Genomic DNA, 20,490 nt, shown 5'->3' on the forward strand with positions numbered 1-20,490 from the left:
TATTTAATTCTTAATTTATATTTTCATTTAATAATTTATTTTTATTATATTCAATAAAATGTTTAATTACAATTTCCTTATATATATTTTTAAAAAATTTGAATTACAATTATAAGTAATACATTCAAATAATTATAATCATAATAAATAATTACAAATACACAACACGACGTCGGTCAACGGTCAACGGTCCATAGGACACAGTTCTGCAAATCAAACCCAAAACAAAGTTTGACTGCCCAATTAGCCGGTAGGATTAAATTCACATGATTCCTGATGAAGTCACGGCCCTCAAATTGGAACAGCTTTATCCAAATAATCAAAAATGATGTAAAATAATATGTATTTTAAAATTTGATAAAATTATTTATTTATTAAAATTGAAATTATACAAGTTAAATTAAGCTTCTGATATTATTTTCTGCACTTCAAGTTTGCGAACAAACTCCAAGCCAAAATCCTTATTCTCCGCGATATCTTTTTTATGCTTAAATCTTATGATATTATTTTTTGTAGACATAATTTTGGGATGTACTAAAATAGGATGGAAGCTTCAACCAGCCTTTGAAAGTGTAAGACTTCTTCTTCAAGACATCAACATTAAGCATCAACCAATAAATAACAGAAAACTTGAAAAAGAAACAATGCAGTAGGCTTTGAACACCTTCGAGCTTTCATTGGCTTCTCTTGACCTTAATTATTCTTGCTTTTCTCTATTTAAGGAAAAAAATATATTTATAAATATTTGATAAAATAATTTCATTCATTATTTCATCTAACTCTCGATAATAGCTTAATGGTTAAGGGATATTAACTAATGTGGGTATACTTTTATCTCGAGTGAAGATACTAACCCATGAATACAACAAAGGCTCATCCTTTTATATTTATTTATATCTATTCCATTACATATAAATTGTTTTACAATTATACATAACATAACATAAAATTGTTATTTTTCATTATCTTATTTAACAACTTCTAACATGTAATAGTCACATTGTCGCATTGAGTTTTGATTATATCCCGAGTTGAGTTGAGTTAAATCTCTAAATAGGACTAAAACTTTCTTAATACTATATTTTTAAAAATTTTCAAAACTCGAACTCGATTAGATTCGAGAAATAACAAAATTTAACTTGATGAATTTAACAATAATCATTTGGCGGTGATTGAAACTTAAATTTTGAAAGATATAAGGACTAAAAATGACCAAATTAATGTACATGGATTATGTCCATCACATTCACAAAGTATAATGACTAATAGAAAAACTTTAACATTGTATAAATTATAGAGAATAGATTTCAAATTTATGCATAGAGAAACCAGAACTAAAATTTGTATATAAAAAAAATATAATGTCAAATGCAATCCTCAATATTTACATCTTTTGTTAAATTGGCTTTAACTTTTTTTTAAGCTACATCTAACCTTTAATCTTTAAAAATGAGTCAAATCACTTTTTTAAATGGAAATACTAATTAAAAGTCTGAAACATTACTTTTTCTTTTAATAATATTAGCATGACAACCCGCTTAGTAGTCCACATATAATTCATGCTAATATGATATTATTTGTCTTATATACTATGTCAACAAATATTAAAGGATGTTTGAACTGGACTGGACTGGTTGGGTATCGATTTGAAGAATGGCTTTGAACCGGTTTGATTGAGATCCGATATGGACCGACTAAAAAACTAGTTAAATTGAGTTTTTATTATTATTTATTTTTAATCTTTTTTATTCGAACTGGTGGATCGATAGTCTAACCGATTCGACCACCGGTTTGATTTAAAATAATTGAAAACTTATAAAAATTTGTAAAAAAATAAAAAAATAATATTCAAAAATAAAAAGTTTCTAAAAATTTAGAAAAAAAATTAGTATGGGCACATTTGGATTATCAGGTTGAAATGTTTTAAAAAATTAACATTTAGCTAATATTTTGGTTAAAAAAACAATTTGACTCTTTTTTAAAAGTTAATGGTCAAATTTGACATTTTAAAAGTTAAAGATTAAATTTAGTTTAAAAAAAGAATAATGATCAATTTAATAAAAAGAGGTAAATGTTAAATGCTAAATTTGATGTTAATAGATAAGATAATATATAATTTAGCCCCTGAACTTGTCTATTTGTATATATTTGGTCCTTAATTTTTTTTTTTGACCTCATTGGTTTCTGAGCTTGCATTTCATCAACTAGGTTGGTCTCTTCAGCTATCACCGTTAGCTTATGTTGATATGACATTTTTTCCAATCTGATAGTGTCATGTGGTAGTCTCTTCATAATACCACGTGACAAACATAATTTATATACTTTTATTTTTTTAAATTTATGTTTATCACGTGTCTCATTAAAAGGCTATCACATAACACTACCGAATTGGCTAGTAGTGTCACATCAGCACAAACTAGCAGTACTAATGTGGAGGTACCAACCTAATTGGCAAAATACAAATTTAGAGACTAACTATATAGAAATAAACAAAGTTCAGGGTCAAATTATATATTAAACCCTTAATAGAATTTTACATATCAATCAAACACTTAATACTTGGCTTTAACCTCCAATCATAAAAACACATCTTTTAATATGGTGGGGGAAGGAAAAAAAAAAAAGAAGAAGCCCTTTGATTGGACATAACAGTCTAAGACTTTCATTTTCAGTCATAAAATTCACCCCCTGTGGGGTCTCTCACCCTTCCCCCCACTGTTCCACCATGGGAGGAGCCTAAGCTAAACACAAAACTAACCCCTTTTTTTTTTCCTTTCTACACTCTGTAAAACCATGAAGAAAATTCCAAAACCCAAAAAAGTCAATAAGGGCAGCCCCTCAAAAAAACTTTTCTTGTTTTTTGGGTTTTCTTTCTTTTTTATAACACTTACTGTACTGTAGACTTTCTTTTTTCTTTTTCTTTTTTTTTAAATCTTTCAAAAGATTATAGTCAAGAATTGTGCAATTCAAGTGTTGGTCGGTTCTGGGTTTTCTTTCTTTCTTTTGAATTTTCTCGGGAATTGGGTGTTTTTGTTTGATCGGTTATGTAAATTCTTAGATACCCTTTTCATGATTTTGTGTTTTTTTTTTGATTGATTTTGCAGATTGAAGAATTCCCAGAAAAAAGAAAACAAATGGCTCCTTTTTAGATGTTGATTTGTAGCAAAAGGAAGTGGATTCAATTCATATGGATAATCTATGTTGCTTCAACTCTGTAATTTTCTCAACTAACTCTCTTTTCGATTTTTCTTTTCTTTTGTTTTTCCTAATTTGTAGCTCTCAATTAGGCTTTTATATAATCTTATATATAAAAGCCTAATTTGTAGCTTTGACTTTACGGCAAATTTTGTGTTTATCTTTGATGTTATGCAAGAACATTGAAATCATATGGAAAATCTTATGCAAAATACATATAATTGTTGTTATTATTCTCTTTTAGATTGTTGGAGGACGATCTTCATGTAGTTCCGGGAAGGGCAGAAGCCATAACGGCGCTGTCAAGTATGGATTCGCTTTACTGAAAGGTAAAGCGAATCATCCTATGGAGGATTATCATGTCGCAAAGTTCATCACGCAACTTCAGGGGCACGAACTCGGACTTTTTGCTATATATGATGGTCATTTGGGGGACAGTGTGCCTGCCTATCTGCAAAAGCATTTGCTCCCCAATATCTTAAAGGATGTGAGTTCCCGAACAATCAAATATGAAATAATCCGAATTTCAAGTTGTTCCGGCCGGAACTCGCTGGTTACATGCATTGTTTGTTGAAGTACGTCCTTCAACTTTTTGTTATATGGATTGCAGGAGGAGTTTTGGACCGATCCCAATAGGTCGATTTTGAAAGCTTATGAGAAAACAGACCAAGCGATTCTTTCGCATAGTCCGGACTTAGGACGAGGGGGATCGACTGCTGTCACTGCGATTTTGATAGATGGGCGAAAACTATGGGTAGCCAATGTCGGAGATTCACGTGCCGTTTTATCGAAGAATGGACAAGCAATGCAGATGAGTATCGATCATGAGCCCAGCACAGAGCGAGGAAGCATCGAGAACCGAGGCGGATTTGTCTCGAACTTGCCAGGTTATTTCGAAAACTACCCTTAATAAATCGAAGTAAATAAGTTTGTTTCGGGGAGGCTTACGCATTGTATGCATTGCATTTTATCCCAGGGGATGTTGCAAGAGTGAACGGCCAACTTGCTGTTTCCCGTGCTTTCGGGGACAAGAACTTAAAATTACACCTCCGATCTGATCCCGACATACAAAATGCCGATATTAACTCGAATACTGACCTTCTCATCCTTGCAAGTGATGGACTATGGAAGGTAATTCATCCCTCTCCGGACACCAACAACTTCTCATGTTTCTTTTTATCTCGTTTTTTTCATACTCTATCGAACCAAATCCAGGTTATGTCGAACCAAGAAGCAGTCGACATTGCGAAAAAGACCAAGGATCCGCAACGAGCGGCGAAAAAGCTAGCAGCGGAGGCATTGAACAGAGACAGCAAGGACGATATCTCCTGTATCGTAGTTCGTTTGAAGGGGTGAATGAAAACCGAATGCGACCCAAAACACATCCCCGATTGCGCATGATACGAATCATCAATGGGAGTAAATATGAATCATGGTGAAGGTTCAGTGTCTCCATATACTCCTGTCTCCTTTTGTAAAATTAATGTTCTAATGCGGCTTTCATATATTGCTTGATTTCTTCAATTATGGTTGGAAAAGCTCCAGGGAAAATATTTACAGTTGATTTCTTTTTATTTTATAATATCTTAATATTTATAGTTTAAAATATTGAAAAACTTTTTTTTTAAGAATTTCAAATTAATTAGTTTGTAGTTATATATTTTATTACATTTAATTTCTTTATAATATTTAAAGTCCCATGTAATAGCATGATAGTTAAGAATGTTCATTTGTTTCAAGTGTGACTTGAGTTCAAGTTGTGCTAGTAGCATCAGTTGTTCGGGCTTTGTCTAATTATTGAAATTCACTAAAAAATTATATTTTTTTGTCACCAAATTATAAAAATGATCATGTTAGTTCTTTTGTTTCTATTTTGATGGGAGGTTGTGAATTTTTTTTAATTGGTATAGTTTTATATTCAGTTCTCAATACTTACATATTCTATCAATTTAATTTTAATTCTAAATAGTTCAACAATTTTTTTATATAATACCTAGAACTACCCATTACCCCTCCCCAACCCTTAAATAGGAGAATAAACGTGCTTTAGTGTGCTTAAACCCACATCCTCCTGTATTGATACCAATGTTGATGCCAATCGAACAAAGATTTAGTCGACAATAATTCAATAAATTTAATCCTCTCTATTTACGAATTTCACTAATTAAAAAAAAGTTACATCTTTCTTATTAATGATTTAACAGGGGGTGATCAAAACAGAAACAAAGAATAACATTAGTGATGGAAATATAAAGTTTTATAATTTAATGACCAAAACAAAAACAAGCTAATAATTGAATAACTAATTGTATATTTTACCTTTTCTATTATATTTCAGGTAACCCTTTTTATTATAATTATACTTAAGATATATAAATTTTATTATGTGAATGATTCAGGTTATAATATATATATATATTTTTGAGATTTTAAAAGTGATATAATTTCAATTTTACTCCTTAAAATAAACTAAAATTTTAAATATATATCTATATATCTCATACTGACACGTGACACTCTTAACCTGTCTCTTTTCTTCTTCTTTTTCTTCTTTCCATTTTATAATGAGGGTTAATTTGCAGTTTTGGTCCTTCTAATATGCTTAAAATTGAGATTTAAGCCTTATACTTTAATTTTTAATATAATTCTTTCTTTATATTTTTATAATGTTATTGATTAATTCAAATAGTTAATATAGTTAACTTTTCAATTACAATGTTATGTGGTTATATATAATTTGAAAGTAGGTTTTTAAATTCAGAATTTAGAGGGATTAAATTCTTAAAAATAAAAGTAGAAGTACTAAATTCTAAATGTGCAAAGTATAGAGACTTAGAGTCATGGTTATTTGATCCGGACCAGATTGGCTGGGGTATCGGCTTGAAGAGAGGCATTAGATCGATTGACCTATGAACTGGTACGAACTAATTGAATCAAACTAAAAATGGATTGAGCCGGATTCTTTTATGATTTTTAATGATTTATTTAATTGAATCCTACAACCCAATGGCATGACAAATTCGACCATTGGTCCAGTTCTAAAAATCTTGCTTAGAGTATATATTAATCAACTATATTAGTACAACATTTTTTTTAATATTATAATTTATATTCTCTCTTATAAATAATTAATATATTATACGAAATTTTAAAAATATCCCATTATCATTTTTATACCCTAAGATATCTTTGTCCAATATATGCAATTAGACTTATTTTAATTGCCTTATTTATGAATTAAATATACTTTTTAATTAATTTTTGGTGAATTAATTATTGTATATAATATATAATTAATTCGTTTAAATATCTTTAATTCGTGGCTGCCAAAGGCATGGCGTGTTGCCTGTCTGTCATTTTTTTTAAAGGAAAAAGGAAATATTTTTTTTCCTTTGTTTATTATCATTGATGAACTGAATCTTGAATTTATTTTTAAAAAAAATGTAATTATGTACTCTTTTTTATTAAGATATGGTTGTTGTTGAGGGAGATTGATTTTGCGAGAAAAAATGTTTTAGGTGTTGTCTATTGGACAATCAGTTAAATCTCTTGAATTGTATTTAAGTTTTATCTCTCGTTTTTGTCAAGAGTCTTAAAGTTCATAGAGGAGAGCATTTTTGTCAGTAGGAATACGACCTGCAAGGTTTATGAGATAAGTGTTGGTATATTGTAAAATATTAATTATGCAAATCACTTGCATGAGAGAGACTCAAACCACCAACTTTAAAGAATCGATCATCGACTCAACATCCAGCGGCAATCCCGAACTCAAATGTTGTGATGTTATAATTTTTTTTTCTTGGCATGTACTTAGGAAGTCTTTTTGGCAATATGATCATTTTGTATCTTGATGGTATTTGAATGTTATGTGTATATGTGTTTCTATATGTGGTTGATGGAAATGGTCAAGTTGATGTTATATTGCTATAGTAGTTTGGTTATGTGCATAATGGTTTGATAGTTGAGAAGTTAATATGCTAGGTGCGTATTTGGTTAATGCATAGTTGTGATAATGATGGTTGGTACATAGTTTTGCAACGGATGACAGTATTTGGTGTATGTTTTATAAGTGAATTTGAATGTTTTATCATGTATTGGAAGGGTTAAGTGATGCATGTTTAGTTCAAGCTTATCAAGAGCTAGTAAGTTCATGTTTATATCTATGTTATGTTTGAAAATTATTTGGTAGTTCAAGTATTTAGGTTATAAAGCTTATATGAAATCAAATGTTGAATGCTTGAATGCTTGAATATTTGGCTTGATATTGAGGTGTAGACACATTCGTTAGACATTTAGGCTGATTGTGTAGGTGATATTAAGATATGTCTTTGGTTGATATAGTTTACTTTTGATTAGTATGTGATTTGGGCATGAAATGGACATTTTAAAGATAAGTTATTACTATTTCTGAGCTCAAGTATCGATATTTTGGCATTTGGTATCGATACTTGACCATATGAACAGTTTTTAAAGCTAATAGAATGCTAAAATGATATCGATGCTTATACAAGTATCGATTTTTGTTCATAAAATATCGATGCCCTTGTTTTTGTAAATAATCAGAATCTTGATTTGGTATCAATACCAAATAAAGTATCGAAACGGCATCGATACCAACTTAAAAATGTTGAAATTTTACAATTCAACTCTATTTTTTGCCTAGATTTCACGATTAGGTCCATATAGAATTGCAAAATATTTTTATATTTGATTGTAGGTGATTTGATGATAATTAATTGAAATTTTAGTTAATAAATTACATGCAACTTATTTGATTTTTTCTTATAGCATTCTATTACCTAAGTCCGACGATCGAATCAGATAAATAATGTTACATTAATGATATTAATGTGATAACCCTCGTGATAGTTTATATGTATTTTATTACTTACCTGAATAATATAAAAATAAATTTTATGAATTTTTTTTTATTTTTTTATGAAATATACATGAGTTAGGAATTTTCTATTAGGGGTTGAAATAAAATTAAAAATTCTTGAGGGTCAAAGGTATAAATTTTATATAAAAAACTTAAATTAGACTATAATTTTTCAAAGATTACTCAGCTTGTGGTTCACTTAAGGGATTTAATACCCTTTTCTGCCTGTTTCTCCTTTTAGATGGACGGTTTGTTAACAGTGATAATAAAATTAAATATTATAATATAAGACAAAAAAAATAAACTAAATAAAAGAAAATACTCATGCAAAGGTGGAAGATGAACTGCTTGTAGGCTTCAATGAACAGCAACCTTTATAGGCTATGTAGTAGGGTTGTGGGACTCCTACTATATGATTAGATGAAAAAGGCTCCTAAGTAGACAGCTGGTGCTATAACATGCATTGGGATGTAACACATGTATTGCAAGAAGTCTTCCAAATGATTTTTCATCGGATAATGTAGGTCTCTAGGTAGACAGGCCCCTTAGTTTAAGTGAGCACTTGGGATGTAGGATTCACACTAAAATATTTTTTTTAGAATCTAGAGTTAAAATTTATTGAATTTTTTATATTTAAGATAAATTATATAAATATTAAAAAATTAAATTTAAATTGATAAAAAAATTACTGATTAAAATGTTTAATTTTAAAAAATTTAGTGATTAAATAAAAAGTTAATAATTAAATGACTAAAATAAAATAAAAATCATAATTGAGTGACTGTAATTTTTTAAATACCTCAGCAACCTAATAATTTTATATTTTTAACTTTAAATAAATTAAAAAAATCTATATTAGCTATTTCCAAGAGATATCCAATATTTTCCGACAGTATATACTCGAGATTCCCATTGACAAGTATTACCCACAAATCTCCATCCCTCGTATATTAAACAATTTCGATTCAACCCCAATAAGCCTAAAACCTACAAATTCACTTCCTTCTTCCTCAAGTCTTTAACCCCATCAAAGTTCTTCCCTTTTACTTACACAATCAAACCATATCCCACAAAAAAACCGAAGGAAAAGGGAGAAAATAAAGCATGGGCATGATGGAGAACTCTGCAATTTTCATGGCACCATTACTCCTTCGCAACACAGTGACTTCTTTACTTGTTTATGCCGATAAATCCATCTTAGTTTTAGCAGAAAAATACAAGGTACTCGAAATCTTTCGTTATCTCGTCATTGCTTCTTTTCTCTTCTTCCTACGCTTGTTCCCTTCTTTTTCACAATCTTTAAAAGCGGACGATGATTCCACCCAAAGCAGCGGCTACTTCGTTGGCTATGGTGGTGTTGGTGACTCGGGGATCGGTCGGGCACTTTCGCAGCTGCTGTGGAGCGTTAATGACATTCCTGTTAGCTCGAGCAAGTATGGGATCGTTCGATCTTTAGCGGAACAGCTTATAGAAGAGAACAATAAGGAAGATATTGAAGCTTTGCGTGAAATGAATCGGACGGTTTTATCGGCGGCTTTTTCGAGGACACTTTGCCTGGTTGAAGCTGCAATGCTTGAATTGGGGCAAGGCAGGGTTGGTCATTATGGTGCTGGGTTTGGACCGGTTTCTTATCAGTTGAACCGGCTTTTACGTGCGGTTGGGGTAGGGAGTGGGAGAGTGGGTGTGAGCCGTTCGGGGAATTCGATGGAGAAGCTGGCGGCTGAGTTGCTTTGGTTGGCGGAGGAATTGGCTGGTTGTGGATTTGAGGAAGAGGCTGTTGAGAGATGGGCATCGGCTTCAAATCTCGCCGGGCTTTCTTTGTCGGCTGAACCGCGTCTTCAAGGTTCCCTGGTAAAGGTTTTGGGTATGTTTCCCTCTATTTTTGGTTTTAGTCCTTCTACTATCCTAAAATTTTAAGATTTAGTATTCGCCATAATTTATTCCTTCTACTATCCTAAAGTACATGTCAGAATTTTGATTAATAGTATTAAATTTAAGGGTAAATTGTTAAAATAGTTATTGTTATTTACCTCATATTACATTTTTGTCACTTATATTTGAAATATTATGTTTTAGTCATTTACGTTAATATGTTATAACATTTTAATTTTTGAGCCATTAATTATCGTTAATGGTATAATGGTAAGTTAACATGACACGTTAAATCATCATTTCAAACAAATATTTTGGGTTAAATTATACAATTAATTTTAATATTTTTTTTATTTTGAGCAATTTAACTTTTTTTATATATATATATATTTTTCAATCTCTTTTGCATTTCCCTTTATTTTTTTCTATTTTCCATCACTTTTAACATAATTTTTCTATGCATTCCATTTATTAGAACTGGTCTTTATACATTCATTTTCTTGAAAACAAATAAAAAACATTAAAAAATCACATTAAAAAATACGAAGGAGGAAAACAAAGTAAGAAACAAAAAAGAACGAAAAAAATAAAAAGAAAAATTTTAAAAATATAAAGGAAAAAAATTAAATTATTCAAAATAAAAAAAAATGGAAACTAATTGTATGTTTTAATTTAAAATTTTTGTTTGAAATAATTATTTAATGTGTCACGTCAGTTTACTGTTATACTGTTAATGACAATTAACAACTCAAAGACTAAAATATTATAGCATGTTAAATGTAAGTGACTAAATCGTAATATCTTAAACATAAATGACTAAAATGTAATTTGATGTAAACAAAAATGAATATTTTGATAATTTACTCTAAATTTAATCAACTTTACTAACAATGACATTGAAAAAGACCAGAAATTTAGAATTGAAGTATGGGATCAAAATCATAATTTTAGCAAAGAAAAATAGTCGAAAAAGACAAAGTCTTAGGCCGTTCGCCTGTTCGAATGGCTGACAGTGCTTGCAATATTCTTCCAATAGGGACTTGGTCTATTTTATGCCAAATTTCGAACCCTCTTAATCTTGTTTGACTATCATTTTGTTGTACATTTCCCTCACGTAATCTTTCATTCTTTCAACATAAGGGCCCAAAAGACAAGTCCATGATTATTTTGATAAATGACTTTTAGGTACCTTGGTGTTTATGTTGTTACCTGTATCTTAAATGACCCAAGTCCAAGTAACATATCTTCTTGCGCATGTTTATTCATAATGCAGCTTTCTTATTCAAACAAATGAAGGATATGGATTCGGAAGCGACCGAAGAAGGGTCGAGGCAAACGAAGATGAAGATGCTAACTTCATGGCTGCCATTGTTGTGCAGAGGTAGTAACGGCACGGACATGCCGGTACTGAGCCTAAGCGAAAGAGCCGAGCTCGAGAAGATATTGGAAGACACCATCGCCATGCTACAACACGAAGAGCAGGAGCAAGTGCTTTCGGTTTGGCTTCACCATTTCACGTATTGCCTATCTTCCGACTGGCCTAACCTCCATGCTTCGTATGCTCGATGGTGCACCACTTCTCGTAAGCTCTTTCTTCCTCCATTGAAGATGTAAGCCTGAATCATCTTTGAATTATATAAGGAATATTTTAAGCTCAATGATTAGGATATTTATATGGGTATTATTTTATGAACCTGCCTAAATTGTATGAATCTTTTTTCTTTTTATATAAGTTTGTTCGTGATCCAAGTATAGTCAGAAAAATCTTGGTACAACCATAACCGTGGATTCATGTCTGTACTAACAACTCTGATTTATTTTTCACTTTTAATTAAGTACGAGGATCAAATTCTAACAAATTAAAATAAAAAGATTAGTTTTTCAAGTTTATAAAGTAGAAGGATGGAATTTAGAATTAGACCCAAAAGTAGTACCTAGTATTTTTTGGCAGGTGTTTTATGTTAGTCTTTATTTTATTCTATACTGTAGATTTAAACATGGCAAACATATTATCACACGTACAATATTATGTTAATTTATTATTTTCACATAGTATCTATAAAAAAAAAAGTAAATATCATTTTAGTTAATGAACGTAGCAACTATTGAAAAATTTCGAAATTCGAATAATATAGAGACAAAATAATTTATAGACCATTATATTAAATACAAATAATATATATTAATTACTTTAAAAGTATTTAAAATTTATATTTTATATACCATTATATTAAATTATTTAAATATTATATAATTTAACTAGTTCTTTATTTTTCACTGTCTTGTTCAAAAAATATATTTTAATCTTCAATTACAATTTTTTTACAATAACGAAGAATTTTAAAAATTATTAAACCATATTTTTTTCACAGTACTTTTCTACTATATTTTTCAAGCAATATTCAATCGTAATAGCAATGAACAACTAACGTTTAAAATTTTATTGGATATTTTAATATTAATGGCTATCTTAATTATATTTTTAATGGAATTTTATTGGATTTTTTAATGGCTAAACTAAATTCGACTTAAATATATATTAGAAAAACAATTTAAACCTTCTTTAAAAATAAAATTGTAAACTAATCATTAGCTTCAGTGGCTAGGGAATTAGCAGGCTTCGGTCTTTTCTAAAATAAGAAAACTTTCCTTTAGATATTTTATAATTTTTTAAAATTTTAAATTAGTAATGATAAACTTATATTTTAGTCTACTTAAAAATGATAAAATTTAATTTAATCATTTAAAATTTATTAAGATAAAGCTATTAAAATTATAAAACTATATTTAACTATCATAAAAATATACAATTTAATTTTAATTCAAAAATATTATTTTCAGCTTGGCCCTAATTAGCTGTAATTGATGGAAACCCTTCGTGTTTTTCTTTTTTGTTGCATTAAAATAAGAAAGCATAAACGTCAAGCAAATTCCATTTTATTCTCAAATTTACGTACACGTAAATATTATTTAAAATCTTCCAAAATAAAAAGTGTAATAATTTAAATGAAAAAGCGAACTTTATTAAAGTGTTTCAGTTTGCTGTTTGTCTTTAGACAGTGAGGACGTGACTTTAAAACAATTATTTGCCTACTTTTTTATTTCTCTTAATAATTAGTATGGTTTTCACGGTGTTGGATTAATTATTATTATTTAATTAAATTATCGTGTAAAATTAAACAAAATGAGACTATACAAACATTTTGAGTTAAAGATTACTGGCCAAATGCTGGATCACACTTTGGAACTTCAAACTTTATCTACACCTGTGCACGGAGAAAGCAAATCGTACGTTGAGCAATAAAGCTCAGTGATATTTTCATGATTCAAGTCAGTATAATACAAGTTTAATTCAAATGCACACATTGTAGCCATTTCACATACAATTTCATGCCAAAACTTCCATTACCATATGAACATGCATAGAGTCATTTTTGCACATTAATTCATTACTTATACACCTAAAGTTACCATTCATGCTATTCAACTTTAAGCTAGCATTTCTTTCTTTTGTAACATATCAACTAATGGCATCAACTTAATGTTCATTTCATATAATTGAACCATGCCATATTTATGTATACTTGTCATATCATCTTTCATTCATTTCACATTTCACATTTCACCTATTCATTTCACATTATCATCTATAAACATGTACTTGTTCATATACAATCATCAACTTGTATAAAAATATATACACTCAATTTCATCTCATCATTTCGATCATTTTCGAGCCTATTAGCTCATTCATATTCAATCGTCCCCCAAGGCTCGTTTTAAAAAAAATCACATGATCATTCACATGCTACCGAAATTCACATTTCATATGTATACAAGTATACCAAATCCAATCACATTTCATTCCAATTACCATATAGCTATTTCATGTCTTTATAACCCTATTAACCAGACATGAAATTAGAACGGGTACACAAATTCGTCACCAGGGTTTCCCGATAATGATGACTTTGAACGTGTACATTCTACCACCCCGGGTTGTCCGATAATGATGATTTTCACAATATGATTATCTTATAATCTCGGATTGCCAAGCAATGATGACTCTTTATGTACAACCTACCACCCCAAGTTGCCTAGAAATGATGGTTTCTATCAATATCCTGACTCTATGGCATGCCAACTATATATGACCCTGTTCGAATAGCTAATAAGGTAATCAATTTTCCAATTTTATTATATAATTCAATTCATATTCCATCATTCTCAATTCATCATCAATTTCACCATTTCAACACATCTTATAACATGTTTCAACACAATTTCATACCAAATATCATATATAAATTAAATATGCTACTTTCTATTATATTCTATTTAGTCCATATCTCGATATTCAATCTTAATCTTAGCAATTCAATTCAAATAACCATTGTCAACTCACCTAAATACCATATAATTCAAAATATCGTGAATTTAAAATGATTAATATTGGTCTCGAATAATAGAAATAGAAACTGTAAGTTCACGTCACTCGTCGTCGACTCTCGTATTTTCTTTCCCTCCTAACGATGTGTCATCATCTTTAGCTATGAATAATAGTTCAAAAATTACCAAATATCAATTTCCATCCAATTCACATTCAAGTATAAAGCCAAACATATTTTGCAATTTATTCAATTTAGTCCCTAAATCTAGGACAAGCATAACTTTTGGTATAGAGTTTCGGATTAAAATCTGATTTCACATTTACTTATTAGGGACCTTATACTTTCTATTCCTTCCACAATTTCATAATAGGTTATGTAACAAAGCTCACAATCAATCTTGTTAAGCTTTACAATTTAGTCTTTTTCATAATCTAAGCTTAATTTCTATCAATTTCACACCTAATTCATCCAATTCTTAACAATGGAAACTTATCAAAACTTCAACAATTGAACAAACTGATACATGGGCTAGTTAAATCAAGCTCCCATGATAAAAAGAATCTATAAAAATGATAAGAAAAAGGCTTAGTTACCTTAATAATATTTTGAACGAATGCTTCAAGCTCCAAAAATGAAGTTTTTCTTTTATTATTCTCTCTTGGACGGTGGAAGAAGATGATAATATCATCTTTCTTTCCACTCAAATGTTATTTATACTAAGATTATCTCTTAATTAATCTTAGTTAGTTAGGTTTTATTATAACAATTTAATTATTAGTTAAGTTAATGGAAAATAATCATCATCGTCCACTAGCTATAAGAAAACAATGGTTGTTAAGTATGACTCCTATTTCAGTCAAATTTGAGAAATAATCTTTTAGTTAAACTCTGTTTATTTGTTTCAATCAAATTCTGATTAGTCTAGATTATTTTATTATTGTTTGACCTATGAATTTAGCCTATAAATAGGCTCTTTTACAACCTTAGAAAATACACTGATTAGAGATTAGAACTCAAACACTTTTGGAGAATTTTGTGTTTACGTTTTGAGGGTTCCTTGTTTTTCGAGTTTCGAGATTTAGTTTTTATCTCCATCTTTTGTACTCATCGTTCTTTTGCCATTATAGTAAGTTTGTCTTTGCCCGTGGTTTTTTATCCTCTTTGGAGGGGTTTTTTCACATTAAATTTGTGTGTTCAATTTCTCAATTTCTTCCGCTATTTTTACTTGTTCGTTGCTTAATCGGGTCGATCCCCAACAATGGTTTAATAACCATTTTAGTCCTTGAGATAATTGCTATCAGGTCCCTAAGCCTTTTTCTAATTAAAAATCTATAGCGATTGAACTTTTATAATTTAGTCTCTAGACATTAATTAATCACTTTTTCGACTAAATTACTTAAACTGAATCTCAATACATTTTTATACTAACTCCGTAAATAATCCTAGTTAATATTTATGAACTAGTTGATAGAAAAAAGGTTCCAAAACCGTATTTTCTGACACCACTGGAAATCGGGTCGTTACATTTATAAGCAAGAGTTTCATATAATATGGTGTTAACGTGTTGGACTTGCTATTTAGCCATCATTACAGAGCACGTGGGAGGAACTTCTTCGATGGGATGAGGATGTTTGTGATAGGACAAATTATGTCATTCATTCTAACTCTGATGGGATAAATAGTTAGAGCTCACGTGATGTTTGGTGACCAAACGACTTCGTGTTCCCAATGAAGACCTGGTCATCCGTTGTATGGGTGGTATTCTTCTTAGGAGGATGATTTCACAAGTGATCTCCCGACTTGCTGGTGGCAGATTTACTATCTAGGTCTCCTGTAGACTTATCATGTGTCCTAACACAAATGGGTTATAACACTTTTTCATTTACTTTCATCCACTCTTGAAAATAAAAAATAATATGTTTCTAAAATTCAAACTCAGGTCTAATGCCAATTAATTTGATTCTTCATTCTTATTTACATTACGAGCTCGATTGATTTATGAATCAATAATGCATTTTATGAAATTTGATCTCATGTATTTTAGACAACATCGATTTAGTTGATAAAAAAGTATATAAAACAAATAAGACACGTGTCAATTATGGTACTTATGATTAAAAATATTTGGCATAATGATTTATTTTGCCATCCAATTTTACTTAAAAAAAGGTAATTTTAACCCTCCATTTAATTTTTCATCTCTTTTAGCTTTTAAGCTTGAATTATTTTTCAAATGATCCCAAAATGAATGAAAAAATTAATGTCTATTAACATTGTTGATGTGACATCTACATGAATGTCATGTTAATAATTAATTAATTTTTTTTATAATTTTTATACTTTTTAAATTTTAAATATTTTTAATAAATTTTTTAAATTTAATTAATTGATATGTGGAATGCATGTGATAATCCACATGTATACCATATTAACAAAATTAACAAACATTAAATTTTTTTCATTTATTTTAAAGTGATTTAACAAACCTTACAAGTTTAAGTGCTAAAAAAATAAAATAAAAATAAATGAATAACTAAAATATTATTTTATGAAAATTTGGATAATAAAATAACGGGATAAATCTCAAAATTATACATAAACTTTGATTTTGTGCAATTTAATACATAAAATTTTCAAATACGTTACCGACATTCTTTTATATAAATTTAATTTAATATTCCTACCATCATTTTACAATTGAATTGGCCCATACTGATAATTCAAAGCAAGTAGGGTTCTAAATAATAATAATAATAATAAGCTTATTAACCCCATAATCACCAAATTTGGTCCATACTAATAATTTTGAAGCATGTAGAGTTTGAAAAATTAAAAAAAAAAAAAAGCTTATTAACCCCACAATCAGCAAACCAAATCCCTAATATCACTAAATTATTAGTGTATATTTTCATCAATTAATTTAAGATAAACTATTAAAATAGTCACTTTTGTTTATCTCATATTATATTTTAGTCACTTATGTTTAAAATGTTACGTTTTAGTCATTTACGTTATCGCGTTATGACGTTTTAGTCACTGAGCTGTTAATTATTGTTAATGGTGTAATGGTAAGCTGACGTGACACGTTAAATCATCATTTCAAGCAAAAATTTTAAGTTAATTTATACAATCGGTCCCTATATTTTTCTATTTTAAGCAATTTAATTTTTTTCTTTTATGTTTTTTGGACATTCATTTTTTCTTTATTTTCCATTCTCTTTTGTTTCTCTCTCTGTTTTTTTCCCTTTTCTATTTTTTTAACGTAGTTTTTTCTATATTTATTATTTGTTAAAATTGGTTCCTATACTTTTATTTTTTTGAACAATTTAATTTTTTCGAGTGAGATGGGCTTGTGAACTAGTTTTAACAAATGGAAAATATAGAAAAACTACGTTAAAAGAAATGAAGAAGGGATGAAAATAGAGGGAGAAGTAGAACATAATGGAAAATAAAAAAAAAATAAGGAAAGTTAAAAGAACATAAAAGATAAAAATTAAATTCCTCAAAATAAAAAAAATACAAGGACCAATTGTAGAATTTAACCTAAAATTTTCGTTTAAAATGATGATTTAATGTGCCATGTCAACTTAATGTTACACTAATGATGGTAATTAATGGCTCAGTGACTAAAATGTTACAACACGATAATGCAAATGATTAAAATATATTATTTCAAACATAAATAACTAAAATGTATTCCGAGATAAACAAAAGTGACTATTTTGATAGTTTATCTATTAATTAAAAAATATATAAATATTCTTAACTTAATAATATGAATATTATTATTAATATAAAAATATATAAATTTAAATATACTGAAACAAATTATTTTCTATGTGACTTGGAAATAGTATGGATAAGTTTAAACATCATCTCAAATACAAAGTGGGAATACAAAAAGTCAATGTGACGACAATTTTAAACACAGTCCCGTATGGTTCCATCATCTCATTATAATGTTTTCAACAACCCACAAGACCAGAGCCGAGAACACCGTCTCTTGCTCTTCACCCTCTGATTTTTCGCCCTTCAGCTTCCCCTCATTTTCACAACCTTTCCAAAACCATTCTCATTCTCACGAACAAAACACCAATGTTCAGTCAAGCTTCAACCCAGCAAATCCAAATCGAAGAACGAAAGAAAGAAACCATGGGTTTAATGGAGAAGCCACCCACGATTTTATTCCCTTTGCTGCTCCGTAATTTGGTATCTTCTGTATTGATTTCCGCCGATAAATCACTTTTCTACTTGTCGGAACGATATAAGCTTCTTAAGATGATACGTTACCTCGTCGTCACTTGTTTTCTCTTCTTTTTAAAGTTAATCCTTTCTTCTATTCCTACTAATTTACTCTCTTTATCACTACAATCCGATGAGAATAACTCGTTTAAGACCCACAAAAACGATGCTTATGCCGTCGCCGGTGTTGGGGTCGGCGATTCGGGGATTTCTCGTGCGCTTTCGCAGTTACTTGCCAGTGTTAATGACATTCCCGTTAGCTCCAGAAAGTACGAAATCGTACGGTCTTTGGCTGAAAGGTTGATCGAAGAGAATTGTAGGGAAGGTATCAAGGCTTTGCGGGAAATGAACCGTGTGGTTTTATCCGCGGCTTTCTCGAGGACCCTTTGCCAGCTTGAATCTGCAATGGCCGAACACGACAGGGTCGGTCTTGATGGTTCGGTGGCTAGACCGGTTCAGTATCAGGTGGTCAGGGTCTTGCGGGCGGTTCGATCGGTTGGGGATGGGGTGTGGGGTAGAGCGGGGAAAGGGGTGGTAAGGGATGTGAACCGGTCGGGGAATTCGGCTGAGAAAATGGCGGCTGAGTTGCTTTGGTTGGCGCAGAAATTAGCTGCTTGTGGGTTTGCTGATGAGGCTCTTGAGAAATGGGCATCGGCTTCGAATTTGGCTTCGCTTTCTCTTTTGGCTGAGCCGCGTCTTCAAGGTTCCCTCGTTAAGGTTACGGGTATGTTTTAATCCTTTTTAATTTCATCACTAAAAATAATTAGTTAAGGATTAATTACATCATGCATCCTAAACTATCTTCAGATTCTAAATTAATCCCGAAAGTTTAAAACATTTTAATTGAGCTTTGTATAAGCAGGCCCTTTGGTTAGCTTATGCTATGAATCGTGTTTAGAATATGTCTATTACATGATAAAAGAATACATGTCAAAATTAATGGAGAAAGTGCTTCATAAATCCCTCTATTATAGGGATTCTATCAAATTAGTCCCTTTCATATTAAAAATCTCAATTTAATTATTATATTATTAAGAAGAATCAAATAATGTTAAATTAGAATATAGTTATCATCATCGTTAAGAAAATGACATGAAAATTATATTTTTATTTATACTTGTCAACATCTTACCTTGCTACTCTATAATTATTCTTCTTTTAATAGTAATAAAATTTGGACTTCTTTGATTTTTTTTTAGTAATATAGAGAATAAATAATCGAGGGATTAAATTGATCCGATACCATATGCAGCATTTTTATTCAACCAAGCGAAGAACATTAGAGTGGAAGAAGATCGTGAAGAAAGCAGCAAAGAAAAGTGGAGTCAAACAAAGATGAAAATGATAACATCGTGGCTGCCGTTGTTGTGCAGAGGGAGCAATGGCAGCGACGTGCCGGTGCTGAGCATAAGCGAGAGAGCCGAGCTCGAGAAGATATTGGAGGACGCCATTGAAAAGCTAGAAGGAGAGGAACAAGAGCAAGTGCTTTCGCTTTGGCTTCACCATTTCACGTATTGCCCATCCTCCGATTGGCCTAACCTCCATGCATCATACACTCGTTGGTGTACCACATCTCGCAAAGCTCTTTGTTCTCACTTGAGTATTTAGTAATTTCGTGTCGTAATACAATTATGGCTTAATGGTCTAATTCCTTCGTATTTTTTTAAAAAAATTAATTAAACTCCTGGGATATTTTTTTATCTTAACTAATAAAACTGGTTAAATAAATTTTTTGACCAACGTTGACCGTTACAGTATTGACGTGATCATTAACGGTCACTACACTTTTAGATTAATTTAAATAATTAAATAAAACATAAATTATTATATCCATTACTACATATAAAAGGAATGTTTTTTATCCAAACATTTTTTGTCTAGTGACAAGAGCATTATGTTGTAGGCATGAGA

The 20,490-nt window shown here is 30.1% G+C and overlaps 3 protein-coding genes across 4 annotated transcripts; all 3 read left to right on the forward strand.

Moving 5' to 3' along the window:
* The first annotated feature begins 2,611 nt into the window (after positions 1-2,611).
* On the forward strand, positions 2,612-4,759 carry LOC121228251 (probable protein phosphatase 2C 9). 2 transcript variants are annotated; one of them, XM_041111606.1, is made up of 6 exons: positions 2,612-2,830; positions 3,105-3,214; positions 3,440-3,682; positions 3,806-4,082; positions 4,172-4,326; positions 4,411-4,759. In XM_041111606.1, the coding sequence occupies exons 2-6, from the start codon at positions 3,188-3,190 to the stop codon at positions 4,549-4,551; spliced, it is 843 nt and encodes a 280-aa protein (XP_040967540.1). In that variant the 5' UTR covers positions 2,612-2,830; positions 3,105-3,187; the 3' UTR covers positions 4,552-4,759. The 2 variants fall into 2 exon arrangements, with proteins under 2 accessions (XP_040967540.1, XP_040967538.1); XM_041111604.1 differs by having other exon boundaries at positions 2,633-2,976.
* Positions 4,760-8,955: 4,196 nt separating this feature from the next.
* LOC107949136 (uncharacterized) lies at positions 8,956-11,690 on the forward strand. The gene is made up of 2 exons (XM_041111607.1): positions 8,956-9,938; positions 11,220-11,690. The coding sequence occupies exons 1-2, from the start codon at positions 9,179-9,181 to the stop codon at positions 11,558-11,560; spliced, it is 1,101 nt and encodes a 366-aa protein (XP_040967541.1). The 5' UTR covers positions 8,956-9,178; the 3' UTR covers positions 11,561-11,690.
* Positions 11,691-18,251: 6,561 nt separating this feature from the next.
* LOC107949138 (uncharacterized) lies at positions 18,252-20,227 on the forward strand. The gene is made up of 2 exons (XM_016883866.2): positions 18,252-19,303; positions 19,832-20,227. Exons 1-2 carry the CDS (start codon positions 18,433-18,435, stop codon positions 20,185-20,187), a joined length of 1,227 nt encoding a protein of 408 aa, XP_016739355.1. The 5' UTR covers positions 18,252-18,432; the 3' UTR covers positions 20,188-20,227.
* The last annotated feature ends 263 nt before the right edge of the window (positions 20,228-20,490 follow it).

The sequence above is a fragment of the Gossypium hirsutum genome, chromosome A04 (genome assembly GCF_007990345.1).
Source record: "Gossypium hirsutum isolate 1008001.06 chromosome A04, Gossypium_hirsutum_v2.1, whole genome shotgun sequence".
Lineage (NCBI taxonomy): Eukaryota > Viridiplantae > Streptophyta > Magnoliopsida > Malvales > Malvaceae > Gossypium > Gossypium hirsutum.